Source organism: Sycon ciliatum, chromosome 5 (assembly GCF_964019385.1).
Source record: "Sycon ciliatum chromosome 5, ocSycCili1.1, whole genome shotgun sequence".
Taxonomy (NCBI): domain Eukaryota; kingdom Metazoa; phylum Porifera; class Calcarea; order Leucosolenida; family Sycettidae; genus Sycon; species Sycon ciliatum.
The window spans coordinates 14,865,589-14,885,527 of record NC_088647.1 but is presented as its reverse complement, the minus strand read 5'-3'; the positions used below and the strand labels follow the sequence as shown (position 1 = coordinate 14,885,527).

Genomic DNA, 19,939 nt, shown 5'->3' with positions numbered 1-19,939 from the left:
CACCATCTTTATACTCTCGCCTTGTTACTTTAAGTCATATCAGCATGAAAAAGGTTTTTGGTCTCCCTCGCCGTACCCCGACTGTCTTTGTTTTGCGGCACGCTAAGTTATACTCCCTCGAATCTCGTCTCAACTTGAGGCTTTTTATTTTTGTTTTCCGCTGTATTCATCAGCTTACAAGTCCTCTTCTTTCCTCAATGTTCACCCTCCAGTCGGCTGCTACTTGCACCGAGAGGCGCACTAGAGGGCAATCATTCTCTTCACTTTCTTTGCCCGCTGCTACCACTAGATATGGCATGTTCTCTATTTCTTTCCTTGGCGCTGATAGGTGGAATTCTCTGCCTGTCTCGTGTCGTTAGGTTGAGCATCTATCCGTTTTTGTTTCGCTCTGCAAAGAGCACTTAGGGTTCCCTGTAACAAGACGGCAACGTCTGTAGGGCCTTCCCTATCAAAATAATAAATTCTACTACTACTACTAGTACTACTACTATAGCAAAGTCACACCTAAAAAATAGAAATCTGATGTCAACTTACTACTCCCTGGCCGTTTTTGACGTCATCACTGTGTGTACAGTGCCCACTCACCACTCACTGCCCACTGCTGACAGTAGCTAGCTACGTCATTATGTACTCACTCTCACAAGTCACATGATCACAGTCTCAGACGATCGAACGGTGATTCCCCGCTGTTTTCCTGTCATCACTACAGCTGTGTCAGCTGATAAGAGGGACATAGTGACGTAAGGCTGTTTGAAACGTTGAACGTTGGCAGATCGACAAACGCTAACGACTAACGCCAGTAACGCCTCGATCAGCCAGAAAATTATTTGAATGCCCCTGTAAACATGGTAAACAAATGCCATTTTCGTTTCTCAAGGCGATGAAGCGTTCCTTCGGATCGGCTGAAGTGAAGCGGGAGATCGATGCGAAAGTCTCTCTCAAACGGACGCGAATCTCCGAGCCGTTCTTGTCTTTGTGTCCTCACACTGCCGTCTCTAGTTTAGGCGAGTCCAGGTCTGTTCACTTCAGGTCTGGAGGGTCAGGGGCCAATACTACCGGTAGACCAAAACTCAACTAGCGTGCCAGAACAAGCACCAGTCCTGTGTTGAGATCAGCTTCACCAGTGCAGTGTCGTCTCTACAGCAATGCCACGTGGTTCACGTACCATCTGATCTGATCTATCTAGATCTGCAGCGTGGCTATCACTGCTATCAAGAGTAGTGCACTCTTGGCAGTCTTGCTGCTAACGGCATTATGGACGAGGAGCACTGCATGTGGCTGCAAAGGAACCACCACCACCTGGCGAGAAACATGCCTGCGGAGGCTATGCTCGGGGAGCTAGCGAGTACATACGTGTTCGTGCAGGGTAGCGAGGAGTACTCCCGCATCGCACTCAGCGATGAGTACACCCAATCCGAGGCGCTGCTCCGGGAGCTGTGCGGAAAGAGCACCAATGCGTTTCTGTACTTCATTCGCGCCGTGCGGAAAGTCTGTCCGGACCTGCTGACCGGGTGCGAGCCAGCCGAGGACACGCAGCGATATGTGGTGGAGGTGTTGAATGATTCCGATAAAGCTGCACTGATTGCAGCGTTGAAAGAGCTCGTTCAGTACAATACCAGGGAACTTGATAGGAATATTAGCAGCAGCAGCAGCAGCAGCAGCAACAGCAGCAGCAGTGACGATGATGTTGCAATGGCGACAGAAGCATAGTACATGTGTTTGTGCTGTGCAGTGAAACAGTGCCGGGCGTTATGATAATGTCAACCGTCTATCTGCTAGTCTTGAGTAGAGCCTTTCTTGCGTGGCCGTGGACGCACAGTGCTTGACGGAGCAGGAACACTGTGGAGGGCGCATGGCAGAGGCCAGTGTGCCATTGCTCAACTGGACGCAGCTGCGATAAGCCGGGAATCTTACTCATGCTCGCTGTAGAGCCCAGTCAGGAAACGCCAGAGAAAGTCTGCCTTGATCCTCTGCATGCACGACGTCACGAACACAAGCACTGGCACTATGTATGTGTGTGCACCAACATGTACTCGTATGCGCCAAATGCTGCACATGGACAAGCGAATCCATCATGTATGAGCCGAATGCTGCACATGGACAAGCGAATCCATCATCACAAGTACCGCGCTGCTGCATGGCGTTTCGTCACCATCATGGCACTTTCATGTGTACCGGCATACATTGGGATACTAACGTTACAGTGCACTGCCCTTGTGGATAGTCAAACGGTGACTGAGATCACGGTCAGGGTGCTCAACGGTGGAATGCTCAGGCCCATGCCTCAGTAGTACTCTCAGCATGCCGTGACAATTCTGGCTCTTGCGCTGGTGTAGGATAGTGTAACAGACACTCTTGCAACATTCAGTTCTACTTCACAAAGTGAGACTAATAATAGACAAACTGATCCTCTCCCCTGTTTGCAGTCTCCACCGTCCACTTAGAAAACTGACGGAACGGAGGAGCTGTATCGGTTATACTGAAGTCTTGTGAGTCACTATTTTTCATAATTTTAGGCTGATGATCATGCGGCTCACTGGCATAATAAACATTAGGAATCGTACTAGTCTAGCTCTGAAAAAATATCTGGCTCAGTCTCCAGAGATTGTGTAAAACTTGATAACTGCACGGCTCAATTTCATCTATCATATGCATCCCCGGTGCCAGCCGTTGAGACTTTCCAACAACCATTGTTGGATGATGCATGATTTCACTTGATTATTGATACTTCACAATTTCTTATTATTGAACACTTGAAACTGATCCGAACAGTGCCCAATGGTGCACGCGGCTTCACTGAGGCTCAGCGGCTCTAAGTGAGGCAGGTCTCCTGCTCAGCATGGTTTGCTGGGGAGAAATTCTCGTGACGTCGAGTGATGTGATCAGTTTGCCAGTGTGTGATTTTTCTTCAAGGCTCAGTCTGTGTGTGTGTGGGGGGGGGGGCATCCATGTGTGTGTGTGTGTGTGTGTGTGTGTGTGTGCCGACGTGTCCTTGATGCCGTTAATTCTTTTTCAGCACCTTGTCCTCACCCACTTACAGCGCCGGGTGTGGCGAGCCCAATTGAATAATCTTTTCGAGATTCCATTTCGAATCCCTTTTCCCTATTTTGGGGAGACTCACGTGACCAGTTTTTGGCAGGGCCCAGGTTCAAGTGTGTGTGTGTGTGTGTGTGTGTGTGTGTGTGTGTGTGTACATGTGTGCGCGTGAGTGTGTGCCGGCATGTGTGTGTGTATGTGTGCTGCCGACGTGGCATTCGTAACTGGTTGGGAGGGATTTCAGTGCGGTACCAGAAGATAGGCACTGAATGACGGTGAGGTTCTATACCGCCCGTTTGGGTGACCACAGAGAGTGAAGCCGGGCTTCTACTGATTCTGATGATCTCAGTAGCAGCCTGAGAGTCAACAGTATGACCTTACTAACTATAGCGGCAACTGTACCACTAAGCCGGGTCGGACCGGCAGTTCTTTTTTTTAAAGTTTTTACTGCACTCACTCACTCAGGACCCTGATGACCGTAGGCTCTGATGTGTAGCAAGTCCATTTATGAAAACAATACTGGAAGTCACGAGTGATAAAATCATTCATACGGTAATCATCATGGTCGTGCACTGAGTGCAGGCAAGACTAGACGGAAATGTCTACATGAAACAAACCAGGGGCAGGGTTTCGTGAAAAACTTGACGAAAGTTACCAGTAGTCGACACTGGGTACGGCGTGAGCTCAAGACTGACAAGATCAGAGAGAAGAACTGCTCTCCTCGATCCTCCTGTCTTGATTTTGGACTTGCACTGCTGCATGCATGCATGCATCGTTGCGTTGGTAACTGGTTACTTTTGTTTTGAGGTGGCCACCAGGGGAATCCCCGACTCGCACAGAAAGTTCCTTTTTTGTGTGTCAAAAATAAAGCGAGGTGAAAAGTGCAAGTAATAGTTCAAAAACGAAGAACAGTAGAATAATACGAAGTCATGTAGTTTCTAGCTCACCCAGAGCAGAGAGTGCGTCCTTGGGACTATCCTCTTGTGTCTTGGTAGCTGGTACACGAGGGAAGAGTGGCAAATACTCGCCTCGCCCGCAGCATGATCTTGTTCGCAGCTGCAGAGCCGTCGTAGATATTTTTTACTCATCTCTGAATTGTGTATTGAGTGGACGTGCGAAAGCAGATGGAGAGCATGGACGACCTAGTGCTGGACACATTGTCGAAAGCTGCACCTGGTACTAGCTTGAGTACGCTGCAAATTGCTCGCAGTGCAGGAGTTCAGTCCAGGGCTGAGATCAACCCAACTCTGTATCAGCTGCAGGCGGCTGGAAAGGTGGAGCAGACCTCCAGCAGTCCAGCAATGTGGCGGATACTAGCACACGAAGCTGCAGTCAGTTCTCGAAGCAACGCCGATGATGACACAACTAGCACTGATCCAGGCCACTTTGCAAGCTACACAGACGGTGATGCATTGGCGACACGGAACGATCCTGCTGCAGCGGATGATATGTACAGCACCGGGGATGCTCTGAATGATACCGGCACTGCTATGTCTACAAGTAGTGTACAATCACAAGTTGTTGTCGAGCAGGAGACTGGCTCAACAGCTATTGCTCACACTTCACATGATGTGTCACATGATACGTCACACGATACGTCACATGATATATCACAGGGGAACGCGAATCATTCTGGTGAAGACATCATGGACGGTGTTGAAACAGGCGCAGCATGCACTCACGAAGAGCACACCGCATCCATGACATCACCCACGATGTCATCGCCCGACGCTGCACAGACTGCAGAGCCGGCCAGTGATGTCGTCCGTTTCATGAGCAGTCGTGGAGTGGCATGCTCGACTCTGGAGATAGGCAAGGCTGTTGGCCTGGGTACGAGAGCTCAGATAAATCCCATCCTGGCAATCCTGGAAGAGAAAGGCGTAGTAGACAAAGTGCAAGATTCACCAGCCATGTGGAAACTACAAGGTTTAAACCCAGCTGGTACAACCGCAGCTGTCCCTCGTGAAGACATGTATACGGATGCGGCACCTCAACCAGCGAATAGACCGATGCCGGATAGACCGATGCCGGATAGACCGATGCCGGATAGACCGATGCAGGATAGACCTATGCCGGATAGACCGATGCAGGATAGACCGATGCCGGATAGACCGATGCCGGATAGACCGATGCCGGATAGACCGATGCCGGATAGACCGATGCAGGATAGACCTATGCCGGATAGATCTATGCCGGATAGACCGATGCCGGATAGACCGATGCAGGATAGACCGATGCAGGATAGACCTATGCCGGATAGACCGATGCAGGATAGACCTATGCCTGATAGACCTATGCCGGATAGACCGATGCCGGATAGACCTATGCTGGATAGACCGATGCCGGATAGACCGATGCAGGAAGCGAATGTGCCTAGCAGTTCGTCACCCGTCGCGGCCATTATGGAGTTTCTGAGGACTTGCTCGCGCCCCGCTTCTTCCCTGGAGGTGGGTCGCTCGGTGGGCCTAACACTGCGTAGTCAGATCAACCCGCTGCTGGAGGACCTGGCTGGCCAGGGAATGATCAGCAAACGACAAGACATGCCTGCCATGTGGTCCCTGCCACAGTCCTCACCGGCGCCTGTTGGCGAGCCCATCCGCACCGACACACGGCCTGCTCCGCTTGCTGCTCGCTCTGCTGCCTCGTCTCTAGAAGACCAGCTGCTTGATGCTCTGCGCCAGAAAGGCTCGCTGTGCAGTACGCTGGAGCTGGCGCGCGCCGTTGGCCTGAAGACGCGGGCAGACGTCAACTCCAAGCTCTACGCGCTCAAGAATTCGGGTAGCGTCGTACTCGTTCAGGAAATGCCGCCGATGTGGAAGCTCGGAGCCTCTAGCACTGCACCGTTTGCGGGAAATGCGCTTGGCAGCGTTTCCCGTGCATCGTCGTCATTGTCTGCCACTCCGTCTTCCTCTTCAGCACCGCCACGCACTGAGCAGGCCATCTTGGAGTTCCTGCAGGGCTCAGGCAAGCCATGCTCATCGCTGGAGATTGGCCGCGCTGTCGGTCTGGGTACGCGCAGTGCCGTCAATCCCGTCCTGTACGCCATGGCGGCGCGCGGTGCCATTCGCAAAGTGCAGGATAGCCCGCCAATTTGGGAACTCAGCTCATCGTCATCACCAGCAGTGGCACCAGCACCACATACTGGTCACACGAGACCACCAATGATGAGTCATGCTGCGCAGAGTAGTACTCGCAGTGGCCGTGTGTCCACCCACGACGGGATATTGGAGTTCCTCTCGTCCCAGCGCAAGCCGTGCAGCTCATTGGAGATTGGCCGCAGTGTTGGCTTGAACACTCGACAGGAGATCAATCCCATCTTGGAAGCAATGGCTGCCGATGGCCACCTGAGGAAGACACAGGATATGCCGACGATGTGGGCACGGAACAATCATGAGCCGCTGGCCAAGCGGCCCTATGTGGAAGCAATGCGTGATATGTCCGTGAAGCAGCCAGCCACTTCGGCGTATGGCCACCAGCGCGCTCCTTTGCCAGGGATGCCAGCATCTCAACCGCGACCGCTGGGACTGCGACCTCCTGCACCCGCGCCTCCACCATCAGCAACACCATACAGACCACCACCACAGCAGCAGCAGCAGCCGCAGGGTGCACTGCCAGCACTCTCCACCTCGATGATGTCTGCCATGAACAAGAATCCGGTGAGTGCTGTTGTGGAGTACGCTCAGTCCATTGGTGTGGAGTCCTCGTTCAATGTGGTCAACAGTCATGGACAGGCACACAGGAAGAAATTCACCGTAGCCGCTGTGGTTGGCCCTGACCGCTTTCACGGCACCGCCACCAACAAGAAGGATGCCAAACGCGAGGCGGCCGAGGCGGCTCTGCGCGCAATCCAAGCTGGCCACCTGACCTCACAGCGTGGCAGTGGTGGAGGTGCTGCTGGTCGTGCTGGTGTGGCATCAGCCATGCCTGCTGCACCTGCGGGGCATCAGCGAAACAGCAGTGGCCATCACGGCGGAGTACATGCGAGTGGTCCGAACACCGCCGCAGTGCACGGTGGAGGCATGTCGACCAACCAGCGGATGGGAGCCAGCGTGGACGTCGCTTCCGGCATGCCGCAGCGCCTGCTCTCGGCTCGGGGAGCGTACCCCGACATGCTGGCCTCGATGAGCCACCAGCTCTTTGACCAGCTGGCAGTGACGTGCGATGCGGGCCAGCCGGGCCGCAAGGTGCTGGCCGCGTTCGTCATGGTGACCGAGGACAAGGAGGCGCGCGTGGTGTCGGTGGGAAGCGGCACACGCTGCGTCACCGGACAGCACCTGAGCCTGGAGGGACTCGCCGTCAACGACTCGCACGCCGAAATCGTGGCGCGCCGCTCGCTGCTGCGCTTCCTGTACGCGCAGGTGGTGCGCTTCAACGCCGGCGACAACGACACCTGCCTGGAGCCGTCGGCTCAGCGCGGTGTGCTCAAGCTGAAGCGCCAGAACAGCCTGCATCTGTACATCAGCACTGCGCCATGCGGTGATGGCGCGCTGTTCTCCAAGCGCGACGCGCAGCACATGGCCGCGCAGCCGGAGACCTGCGCAGTGCACAGCGCCACGTTTGACAACAAGCAGCAGGGAGTGCTGCGAACAAAGGTGAGTGCCAGATTCCTAGCCCGGCTACTCACGAGTCACCATATACTACAGTTGCGCTCGTTGAAATCCGACCCAGAGTGCATATCTGAAGCCGTCAACTTGCACGGCCCTTGTCGTCCTGGAAGTGGCGCGGCTGCGGCTGGACAAACACGTCCTAATACACGTGTACAAATACAGTTATCTAATCGGAACTGGTCCGGGGCGCGCCAGCTTTGCACTTTGGGTCTGATTTTAACTGAAAGAACTGTGTCGAGATGGCAGAACGCATAACGGTAATACAGTCGTCCCTCTCTAATCCAGCACTTTATAAATCAGCACCCTCCATAAACCAGCACAATTTTCAGTAGCCGAAATGTCCTCTTCATGCACATTGCAGCAGTAAATCCGATTTGTTAATCCAGCACCCTCCCTAATCCAGCAGATTTTCGTGGCACAAATGGTGCTGGATTACAGGGACCACTGTAAATAGAGCCTCGTGCTGCTCTGTTGTATTGCCATCTTCACAATAGAACAGGCAACGTGGAGACAATACTCGTGAAATCACACTGAGTAAAATAATGTGTGCACTCATGCTGTAACCCATACCCATCCAGAAGTTAGTAAGAAAGGGTTTGGGAGCACTGCCATGGTTTTAACGTTAACCCGCACGTCATTTTGTTCATTGCAAACCTACATATCAGCTGGAGATTCTAATTTTGGTTTCAATCTCTCTCTCTCTCTCTCTCTCTCTCTCTCTCTCTCTCTCTCTCTCTCTCTCTCTTCTCTCTTTCTCTCTTTCTCTCTTCTTGTCAATGCATTCGACAGGTGGAGATGGGAGAGGGTACGATACCAATCAGCCATGACGACGCACAGCAGACCTGGGACGGCGTCATCCGCGGCCAGCGTCTTCGCACCATGTCCTGCTCCGACAAGCTGGCGCGCTGGAACGTGCTCGGCCTGCAGGGTGCACTGCTCTCGCACTTTATGGAGCCCATCTACATGTCGTCGCTGACCCTCGGTGCCCTATACGACGCTGGTCACTTGTCCAGAGCCGTTTGCTGTCGTGTCGACGGGGCTAAGGAGACGTTGCCCATTGGCTACCGAGTGAACCACCCTGTTCTGAACCGCGTCTCCGTTGCCGACCAGATGCAGCGCTCCACAGAGAAGACGAGCGACAGCAGTCTCAATTGGTGCTTGGGCGATACGAATGCCGAGCTGACGCACGGACCGCACGGACGCATCCCGGGAGCGAGCGGTCACGATGGTGCACCTCGCGTTTCTAAGCGACGCCTGGCAGACCTGTTCGTCTCTGCGTGCAAGGCAGCCGGACGGGACGACCTTCTCGCTGCTGCCACGTACCAGGAGGCCAAGAAAGGCGCTGGCTCATTTCAGGAAGCCAAGCGAGCACTCATCACGCACTGCCGTCGAAAGGGCTACGGCCCATGGGTTCACAAGCCAGTAGAGCAGGAGCAATTTCCCCTGCCGTCTGCTGCTCCACAGTGACTTCTAGCCGCAACCTGTACCTCCGCAGCCCGATAAAAAGAACTGTGGAAATGTGTGGTCAATGGGTGCACAAGTCAGTAGAGCAGGGGCAGTTTCCCCTGCCATCTGCTGCTCCACAGTGAATTCTAGTCACAACATCCGCAGCCCGAAAAAAAGAACTCTGGAACTTGTTTTCTGCCTGCTATTAACATACCAGGACTGTCTCTGATCAGAGCTGTTTATGTGCAGCCCACTGTTCCTATCTTCTCTTTAGTCCAGGAAACAGACAGCTGTGTATCCGTGTGGTCTTGGCCCTTCCAAGCCCATATGGCTGTGTTCATCTTGATAGCCACAGCACATCAACAATCACTGTACTGCTGTTGATCACGTCTCTACTCTAGCCGGTTCCGTTCCACTCTCGAGCTACACACATTTTCGCAATTTGCCAGTCGCCAGAACACCAACACTGATTTTTTTCTCCGCCCATTCTTTCTTGCTGGCACAGGGCGCATGGCCACTGAATACTTCTCTGGATGTTGTTGAATATTTCGACATTTCTTACAATACATACTAATGCTACCAAGAGAGTTGAATCTCAAATGAGGCAAAACACCTCTCCTCCTCCTCTGTACTACAAAAGAGGGGTCGAAAGCACACACAACTCATGTGTACGAGTACATTCAGTCATGCTGTAGCCTGTAACCGTGTGACGCTAATTCTCGCATCTAGTATGCATACACGGAGTTCTGACGAGTATTGATAGCAACCTACTCAGGAGCTGCTGCATACATGTACCCCTCTTTGAAGTTATCACTCCGGTCTCTTGCATGGTGCATGACTGTACTATGCCAAGAGTACATATTAGGCAAGAGTGCACAACTCCACTTGGTTTGGCCCACGGTGGAATTTTGTGGTGACGTCAACTTTTCTGGAGACAATGAATAATACTGTACGATGTATGTATGAGTCTGTGGCCGCGTGCACTTCACTTGGCCGGGGTTCAATAAAACCAAGAGTACATAAACCTAAACATGACTGTACTCTTGCTAAAGCCCACAGACTGCGAGTACGTGTACAATGAAAAGCTACAGCAACGGGAGAAAAGGCCAAACACAAACTTGTGATGGTCGGCACCCATTGCTTGCTTTGGTACTGTAAGACATGTTATTATAACGAGTCGCAAATTTAACGATTGTCCAAAATTCATAGGTTAACGAGAAGATATGTTAACGATCTTGCAGTATTCTGCCATATCCACACACAGCATATATGAAGCAGCACGGCCTCAACGGATCTTATTATAACGAAGAAATGTCATCCGTTAAAACGTTAGATTTGCTTCCTCGTTATAATAATTATACATGTCTTACAGTATACGTACATCCAGAAGAACGTAACAACAGACAAACAAAAAAACTCCACCGTGGACCAGACCAGCTGCGGAGTTCCACATGCTCGTTTATGAACTCTTGCTACAACCTCTGGTACAGGCAAACACATACACATGATTGTACACGTGTGTGCAATGAAGCACTCATTTGACACCTAACCCCAAAACCACCCATACGCACACACGTACACTCGCTGTCAAAGGTTATGCCATCATCAGCCATGGCTGCATAGCTAGCAGCTCACCTCATACAGATAAAGTGCCTCTAGTTCCATAAACACACCGGAAAACCTGTGAGATTAAACTGAAGTAAAAATAAACCTATGTTGAAGACGCGGAGTGGGCCAGCCGTTGGATGAGTCCAATCGCAGCCTTATCTCAGCATTAGAAGCACGAGAGGGGAGATATCCGCAATGGATTCATCCAGAAAGCAGGGAAGGACCGGCAAGCGAGCCAGACACCTTGTCAAAGTACGGTGGACTGCAGTGGACTTCTCGGACACCGTGACTCAGCAACATCAGCAACAGGATGACTGGAATGCTGGGTAATGCAGCTTTACCGCGACCATTCTACGAGCCAGCCAATTGAGGTGGCTTGGCCCGGGGTGCGTGGAAACTCAGGTATGGCAAGATGGGCCGCGGATGACGAGAGTGACTAACGACTCCTCCTAACGCGTCAAGACGAGTCCTTCTTGGCCTTCTGCGCGGCTTCATAGTGGCAGTTGTTGAGACCGCGGCGATTTCGTGCTATCTCGATGGCGTAAAACTGAACGCGCGGAACTGGACACAGAGCAGAGCAAAGACAACGTCTTCTGTCAGATAAGCCTGTAGTCTGGAATTTGAACCAGCCACATAAGCATGCGAGATGTATGGATGATTCCATACAAACACAAACCTACCCAGGATTGTGTTCTCTTGACTGTATTCACCGGCCACATCCAGTCTGCGAGAAATACACACACACACACACACACACACACACACACACACACACACACACACACACACACACACACACACACATACACATACGCATACACCCACATACATACACACGCACACACACACACGCATACATACACGCACACACACGCATACATACACGCACACACATACGCATACATACACACACGCACACACGCGCGCACACGCACACACACACACCAGCACCATCAGCGTCTAAGACACAGAACGCAGGTCCAGTCAGCTTCGTGAATACCAACCCCGGGCATAACAACAACTAGCAAATGATGACACTATTATTGTAGTCTACGTTCAGACCTTGTAACCATTGACTGCATACTTCAGTTAAACCTCATGAATAACCACAATAAGTGAAGATTCACCTCTGTTCCCAAGGCAACTCACGACGGCCGCTAAAACCCGGAAACAACCGGCGGCAGATGCAACGCCTAACGGTGGGAAGTTGGTAGAGCTAGAGAGTGATAAAACCCGAGTCTCTGCATTTAGAGGCAGCACGTGTTGTCAAAGTACCTTAGCAGAGTGCCGAAGTTGAAGTCTTCGATTTGTCCTTCGTACTTCATGCAGAACGCTCTCCACATCTGTGGACAAAGAGACAATAGGCAGCAACCAAAGCCAGAGTTGGATAAACACACACACACATTCACTGACGGATACGGCCGGTCATTGGAATTATTGTTTACAATGCTTTTTTTAGTCTCTGACCGCTAGAACTCAGTTCCGGTATCGGTCCGCCTTGCTGCTTCACCAAGTCAATTTCGTATCGCAATCCTAGGTTGGCTAGGGTACCCCGTAAGGAGACCATACGTGTGTGGGGACTGCCTAGAGAAATACGAATAAATGACAACAATAATGCTGTTCACTGGTTAGAGGGAAAGACGCAAACGGGAAAAGTCTGAAGAAAAAAAATACTGTCACCACCAGAACTCGAACCAGGGACCCTCGCTTGTAGCCAGCGATGCTCTAACCACAGAGCTATGGTGTAATCGTCATCCCAGCAGAGAATAATGCTGTTCAGTTGACTGTTTAAACTTACAGCCTTGGCTTCAGGCGAGTGGAGGTCATTAACTCGAACAACATCAATCTGTACACAATCAGGGACATACAAACAACTTGCTTTAGTAGGGGGCCATACACAAAATTCGAAAATAGACACGAATAACGTTACAAGTACGTTCCATTGCTAACTTGTGTTTTTGGCTCTGCCCTTGTGGCATTGTGCACTATTTGCAGGGGTTTAGCAACATAGCTTGTGATATGGATACGTAAAAAAATTCCTCGTAGGCAAAAAACGCTAGAACACTTTAGTAGGAGCACACCCTTCAGGTTCATCAACATGCTGAAATTCTTCACAAGTAAACTGTCGTGCCTTCTCTTCACGTGATATACAGGCACGACTACTAAGAGCTAAAAATAAATCTGGATATTAATTAAAAAGACGAAAGTGGCTAAAAGGAGGCGGGTGGTAAAAATGCAATTATCAATAGAATTCGTGACTGATTCTATTGATAATTGTGACAAGAAAACGTTCTGGAATCCTTCAATTGTTGCTATGATTGCGATATGAGTGAGCACATAGTTCTATTCAATGAATTCATAGCATTTGTAAGAAAGGGTTTGCTCCCCACACCGGAGCTCGCGCTATTCCGCCGACTTTACTTGACTGACTCACGACTGCCATCCAGAGCACACGAGAAGTCCATCGAACCTTCGACTCAGCAAACCTGCAAGAAAGCACCACTCCCTGCTCAATACACAGTGTTTCGGGGAATTCGCCCCTCATCAGTTGAGCTTGAGTGTCAAGTAAAGTCGGCGGAATAGCGCGAGCTCCGGTGTGGGGAGCAAACCCTTTCTTACAAATCATCGCCGAAGTCGCAACCACTACTTCGTACAATTCATAGCATTATTTAGACTATTGTCTCCACGTCGCCTGTTCAAATGTAGAGCAGCACACATTCCATTGACAGACCTGCATATCAGAGAAACCCTGGAGAAAGTCCTCATAGATGTCATCATCTCGTCTGTGTGTGTCAGCATGGAAAGGAAAGAGCACACAACAGTAAACCAATTAAATTAAAAAAAGTGATATACTGTAATTTCACAAATTTTCGGTGTACTTTTATTTTCGGTACTTTCGGTGCGTCTTTTTCATACCTAAAATTTCAATACACCGAACAAACACTAACACACATAATCCAATAGGGAACTGCTTCTCTGCACCGAACATTTCTGTTCACCTAACCTGGCCTGTTGCCCTCATACCGAAAATATTGAGCACCGAAAATTTCTGAAATTAGAGTACACGTTGCAGTATGTAACAACCAAGAAAGAATGTGATATCTAGGGAGATGACATGAGACAGCTGTGCACGCGCGCGCGCACACACACACACCACATGCGCACAGACACACACACCTTGACCTTGCCCATTGCGTAGCAATGATAGCGCATTGTTGCACACACACACAAACACACATATGCACACACACACACATATGCACACACACACACACACACACCACATGTACACACATGTACACACACACCACATGTACACACACACACACACCACATGTACACACATGTACACACATGTACACACACACACACACACACACACACACACAGTACGTACCTCGTCAGGCGCAGCTGTTTCGGGTCGATGGCCGTGAGTAGCTGAAGAGAAAGCAACAGTATGCCAGCTATCATACATTGCACAGTATGGCTGCAGAGACAATCGTATTTCACGAAATTAACCCCGCAATAGAGATAAGCGCCGCCCTGTACTAACCCCGGTCGGGGTTGAAAAGTGGCTGATATTTTCAAATATTTGACACATACGCATCATTGGTGATAGTCAAGAAGTCCAGCAACAAAGCAGTATTCGATAGTTAACACAAATTGTTGTTTCGGGCATGGTACTTAGCGTTGCCTTGTTCAAAATTCTCTAAAGTGACGGTTAGTTGTCAACTGTACTCATGATTATAGTGTATACTGTACGACTAGGAGAGGTGAAAAAATGCCTGATATCTGAGAGTGATGCGAGATAACATAATGATGCAACTGAAGTGTTTGCGAGGGGTAATTGAAAGCTGTAAGTGCAAAGAACCAGAAATAAGTCCAGTGTCTCGAAAGGTCTTGAAAAAGCATGCCCCTGGAGGTGTATTCCACGAAATACTTATCAGACGAAAAGCCAGAGAGACATATAAACGTACATGTACATACATTAATACAAGCAGATAGCCACACACCTTGAAGTATGTCTCTGATTGTTTGCCGCACTTCTCTGCCCATTGCGCTTCAATGACATACTGAACACAATATCCAAAAATAGAAGAGAGAGAGAGTGAGAGAAAGAGAGAGAGAGAGAGAGAGAGAGAGAGAGAGGAGAGAGAGAGAGATGAGGGTGACTGGCTAGCAATACTTCAAATACAGAAATAAAGTCAGACCTCGCTTAATCGCACACATCCGTTTTCCACAAAAAATATCCGGATAGGCGAGGGAGCCAGATAATCGAACACACATACTGTATGTATGTATGTACAGGTCGTCCCCCGTTAATACGAGTCCGGTTAGTACATAAACCCCGTTAGTACATAAGAAATCTCAAGTCCCAGACGAAACGTGGTCACTTCCATACAAAATTTGTCGGTTAGTACATAATTCGTTAGTACATAAACCCCGTTAGTACATAACATTTCTCCGTACCCGCATGCCACCTACCTCAATAGTACATAATTTGTTGGTCTTTTGGCCTTCCAGTGGAGGCACGTCGTGTTCTAGTTTCTACTTGTGAGCTCAGAAATCAGAGCGCACATCACAAACCGACAAAGCTCTGTTTTTTTTCGAGTGACTGTACAGGCGCAACTGGGCATGTAATGTATCATGTAGAATCTTCACTGACTGTGACCGTTATAACATAATTTTTATGTTATATCGAGGGAATCAAGAATATCTTGCTCCCTAGTCATGGCAGCAGGAAACACTCAGAAAAGTAGAAAAAAGTGAAAAATTCTGGTATACAAGCAAGTTATGTACACTTTCGTTTAGTACATAAACCCCGTTAATACATAACATTTGTCAAGTCCCAGAGATTATGTATTAACGAGGGACGACCTGTATGTATGTATGTATGTATGTATGTATGTGTGACATATGCTGCAAATCGGTAACCAACCATTTTCTTCCGGATGGCGAGGACCGGATAAGCGAGGTCTGACGTACATGTAGTGGTGACAATTGTTCCCTTATGGTAATAAAAGTAACGTTTTTTGCAAAGGGTGTCTATTGATAAAATAGCGCCGGGCGACATGCAGCCCTTGCACTACACATGCTTCGTTTTGTGCACTCGAATGCAGCACTACTATATTCATGAGGTTGGATTTCTCTTGCCAGAACAGTAGATTACTCCTTAGGGATTTTGCATCTAAGGCCACACCGTTTTTGATCTGTGTTTCGCGTCCCCCGCGTGCATGTATTTCACAGCCGGAGTTTAAAAAAAAACAAAAAAAAAACGGAACACAATTTTTTTTTTTTTGAAAATGCAAACCCAGAAAACCGGAAAATGTAACCCAAAAGGAAAAAAACCCGAACATGATTGTTACACGTAACTATTATGTTGGCATCAATTAAATATTTTGTTCTATTTATCGCATGAGTAGTTACTCGCATGATTGTACTCAGCTCACATGTGTGTGTGTGTAATAAGCTGGGCTGCAAGTCACACAATCATCATGCCGCCTGTGTTTGGAGAACAAGCATGGCAGAGGGGATACGCTCATGTATTCAAGTACATGAACAGTGCCGCGTCGCTTCACTGCCGCGTCGCTTCACTGTACACAAATGCAATGCACGTACACTGTTTTTTTTGGATGGCTTTTTTATTTTTTTCGCCCTCCCTCATTGATTTCATCGGATAAGGTGACGCGAAACATAGAAAAAAACGGCGTGGCTTAAAAAGTATCTAAAGAAATTTTTGGAAAAGTTTGAATCAGTTTTCACTGTTATCCATCATTTTGGGTATTAAATACCAAGAGTTCATGTCCTCTTGGTATTACGTTGACATACTGTACTTTAGGGAACGGAGATAGGTCTGCATGCGAACCTGACACTGTTTGCTAAAGATTATAATCGAGTAATCGATCGTTACACTAAATAGTAAAGTAATCGACAGGTGAAAATCCAAGATCGTTTAAGCCCTAACTATGATACACTGTCAACAGCAACATTTCTTACATCGTTCTGATAATCTTCTGCCCTGGATGAGGGGAGAGGCGCAGAGAGGTCTGCTCCCTGCAAGACGAGGATAAAGAAAGAAATACAAAGTCATTGCCCCTCTTCTACCGCTGCAGATACAAGCACTGAAAGTCTACACACCAAAGCTGCTGCCAGATCAGAATCCATTCCTGCTGTTTCAACTGAACAATTTCAATCTCAAGATTCAACGAAAAAATCATGTACCGGCGCGGTACGCGGTACGCTGTATACATGTACTGAGTAAAATGTCGAGAAAAAATGTGCCTGTAGCTAGCTGTATAAACGACGTAGATCGGTACGTGCCACGCCTGGTAAAAAAAAAAAAAAAAAAAAAAAGAATGTTTGGCATCAGCTAGCTCCGCCATACGCGCGCCACCGCGTCGACATATCGACAGAAGTTTTGGTGAGAGCTGCTCGTCATATATCAGACTGTGACGTGTGAGGTTGAACACAACGCGTGAACTTTTTCGTAGTGGGTCAACGCGCAGGTAACGAAACATATTTTCGTAGATCAGCTCTTTTCGGTCGCGTTTGGACCAGGGAGTAGTACAATATTGTACTACTCCCTGGTTTGGACGGATCTTCGTAGCAACTTTCGTTACTTGAACCCGAACGGTCAAAATCTAACGAATTTTCGTTGTGCGCAACCTCTCTATTTTCCCTTTTTGATCTTCGTTGTCCTCTGCTTTTGAAAGAAGAAGTAAATACAAGAGAGTCAACGAGGACAATTCCAGGTCAAGTCACGCGTGGTGGTGAAACCGAAAGGTCCCCAAAACAAAGCGTAATCCATTCCTCGTGGTGCTCGTGAAGTTGTGTAATTGTGTCGTCTGGCTTTCAAAGACTACTCGTACTGGTAAAAAGAGTACATGATTGTACTCTTGCTGGTACGTACATACATAGTACTGTGTCCACCATGGTCCGGGCAAAGCGTAGATCTACGTGTGACAAAGGCCTGTCTGCAGGCTCTGCGTCTGTGCTCAGGCCTTCACAAGGCTTCAGCCAGTTCACACGGTTCAGGCTCACCCACAAACTACATTGTAAATACTACAGTCTACAACAACAAGTCATGTAGATCTACTTGCTTCGGGAAAAAGCAAACCCTGATAAAATGCTATGGTAGTTGGTACGCATGGTGCCGATATCGCGATGTCGATGATGATCAACGCGATTTTGGGATATCGATCGGGAAGCAACGGGAACCCGTATTTTTGTACGAGGCCATGCATGGCCTATATGGATATCGGATGACGAGCTTTGTACTTGTACGTGTACGTAACGTGTGTGTGCGCGCGTGCAACTGCAATGCACCAGCCATTGTTGTTCTCCATGCATTTGACCATGACTTTTGTGGACATCGTACCCGTAGACTCTGATTGCGACCTCGTGGAGTCGTATTGTACTGTGCGTAGCATGCTCATTCCATTCCTACACGGACTATGAGCGACCGTAGTGCCTGCTCAGATGTACAAATTCGTTCGAATTTCGCGGGCTTTCAGAACCGTTGCTTGCATATCGCGGTTGGTTCACTGCGAAAGCACATGCTTCACTGTCTGTTCCCGTGCAGTGCTGTACAGTTGCTTTGTGTGTGCCCCAGTGTTCACATACTGTGGTCTCCCTGTGTGCAAGATTGTATCCTGCGATACTGCAGAGAAGCCTACAGGCCAATCCGTTGACTGACCAGGTGTCCACTACTCAGGTTCAATTATGCCACCGAAAGGAAGTCGTAAGCCGAAGGACCCCAACAAGCCCAAGGGGCGTATGAGCGGTTATGCTTTCTTTGTCCAAGCAAAGAGCGAAGAAGCCAAGGCTGAGGGCAACACGCTGCCCCTGAGAGAATTTTCCAAGAAATGCTCTGAGGAATGGAAGAGTCTTGATGACGCTACCAGGCAGAAGTATGAGGCATTGGCCGCCGAGGATAAAATCCGGTACGAGAGAGAGATGGTCGGTTACGTCCCCCCTCCTCCTTCGGACAATGACTACGACGAGCCACAGAAGAAGAAGAAGAGAAAGAAGGACCCCGACGCACCCAAGAGAGGAATGTGAGTTTTCATAAATTCGAGTACCCTGCATATGGTTTGAATTGTTATTGAGTGTAATTTGAATTGCTCGCTGTTGGGGAATTTATTGTTTTCATTGGTCTTTGTCTTTGCTGTTCCCAATGGCCCTCTTTTTCTCTTCTCTTCCCCGTCCAGGTCGGCTTTCCTTTTCTTTTGCAACTCAAGGCGACCCGAGTTGAAGTTGAAGTTTCCGGATTTCGCCATGGGCGAAATGTCCAGGAAACTTGGAGACGAATGGAAGACCATGGACGACACGGCCAAGGCACCTTTTGAGAAGCAGTCTATCGCGGATCGTCAACGGTACGAGAAGCAAATGGCGGAATACAAAGCGGATTCAGAGCAATGCCACTAGTATGTATGCGCCTGACTGAGGGACTCACGAAACCACATTGCATGATTTTGCTTCTCATGACACAAGACACGCCACTGTTTGATGTTGCCTAGCTGGATGCGCCACCAATCTCAGTTCTCTCTCTATAGTCCACAAATTTGTTACGAGCCAAGTCATAAAAGAAAAAGCATCTGCTCTCATCCTTCTTTCCCTTCATAACATCTTCATGAGAATGATTCATGTGTGCATCCGTTGAAAATTCATGAGCCGGTCGAACATAATATTCATGCTGCCGTGTTGTTCGTTCATTTATAATACCTGTGCATGATCATGTACCATCAATACTACCCTAGTCCTTAGTAGTAAGAATACCATTGCTTTGCCATTAAAAACTCATCTAGCTGGTATTGTGCCTCATTGTGGTGCAGACATCCGCTTTCCTCTTACGACGTCGTTTCGTGCTTCTGTTCTATGATATCATGACATCGTTGATCCTGTCATGTCTTTTCATTCTAGCCTGAAAAGATGCCGTGATACTCTGGTGGTCTCTTGGTGCGCTTGTCTTGTTTGCGGGTGCCGCCTCGTGATTCGCGTTATACGTATGCTGCAGCTCGCTTTGTATCTTTGCGGTTGTGGTCATTGTGTTCTCCTCTCATCTTTGCCATCATTTGACTCTTTGGTCTCTTGTGTTGGCCTCTTGCTGTCCTGTGTGCAGTACGCTGTAGTGATGCTTGTCGCTGCATCATTTCTTGATTTGTGTCCGGTCTGCAATTTCGCCCGTAGCTCTGCCAATACGAATAAAACCTTGGTCCGTCATAACCGTTGTGTGTGTGCGC

At 49.0% G+C, this 19,939-nt stretch overlaps 3 protein-coding genes across 3 annotated transcripts; 2 read left to right on the top strand and 1 right to left on the bottom strand.

The window, feature by feature from the left end:
• The first annotated feature begins 3,866 nt into the window (after positions 1-3,866).
• On the top strand, positions 3,867-9,674 carry LOC135817763 (uncharacterized). Its single transcript, XM_065331005.1, has 2 exons — positions 3,867-7,628; positions 8,433-9,674. Exons 1-2 carry the CDS (start codon positions 4,161-4,163, stop codon positions 9,108-9,110), a joined length of 4,146 nt encoding a protein of 1,381 aa, XP_065187077.1. The 5' UTR covers positions 3,867-4,160; the 3' UTR covers positions 9,111-9,674.
• Positions 9,675-10,676: 1,002 nt separating this feature from the next.
• On the bottom strand, positions 10,677-16,949 carry LOC135817764 (protein PBDC1-like). The gene is made up of 9 exons (XM_065331006.1): positions 16,836-16,949; positions 16,695-16,751; positions 14,711-14,770; positions 14,095-14,135; positions 13,429-13,480; positions 12,496-12,543; positions 11,973-12,040; positions 11,378-11,421; positions 10,677-11,258 (listed from the first exon to the last, which is right to left on the bottom strand). Exons 1-9 carry the CDS (start codon positions 16,860-16,862, stop codon positions 11,155-11,157), a joined length of 501 nt encoding a protein of 166 aa, XP_065187078.1. The 5' UTR covers positions 16,863-16,949; the 3' UTR covers positions 10,677-11,154.
• Positions 16,950-18,259: 1,310 nt separating this feature from the next.
• On the top strand, positions 18,260-19,922 carry LOC135817760 (high mobility group protein B2-like). The gene is made up of 2 exons (XM_065331001.1): positions 18,260-18,754; positions 18,908-19,922. Exons 1-2 carry the CDS (start codon positions 18,420-18,422, stop codon positions 19,122-19,124), a joined length of 552 nt encoding a protein of 183 aa, XP_065187073.1. The 5' UTR covers positions 18,260-18,419; the 3' UTR covers positions 19,125-19,922.
• Positions 19,923-19,939: the final 17 nt, after the last annotated feature.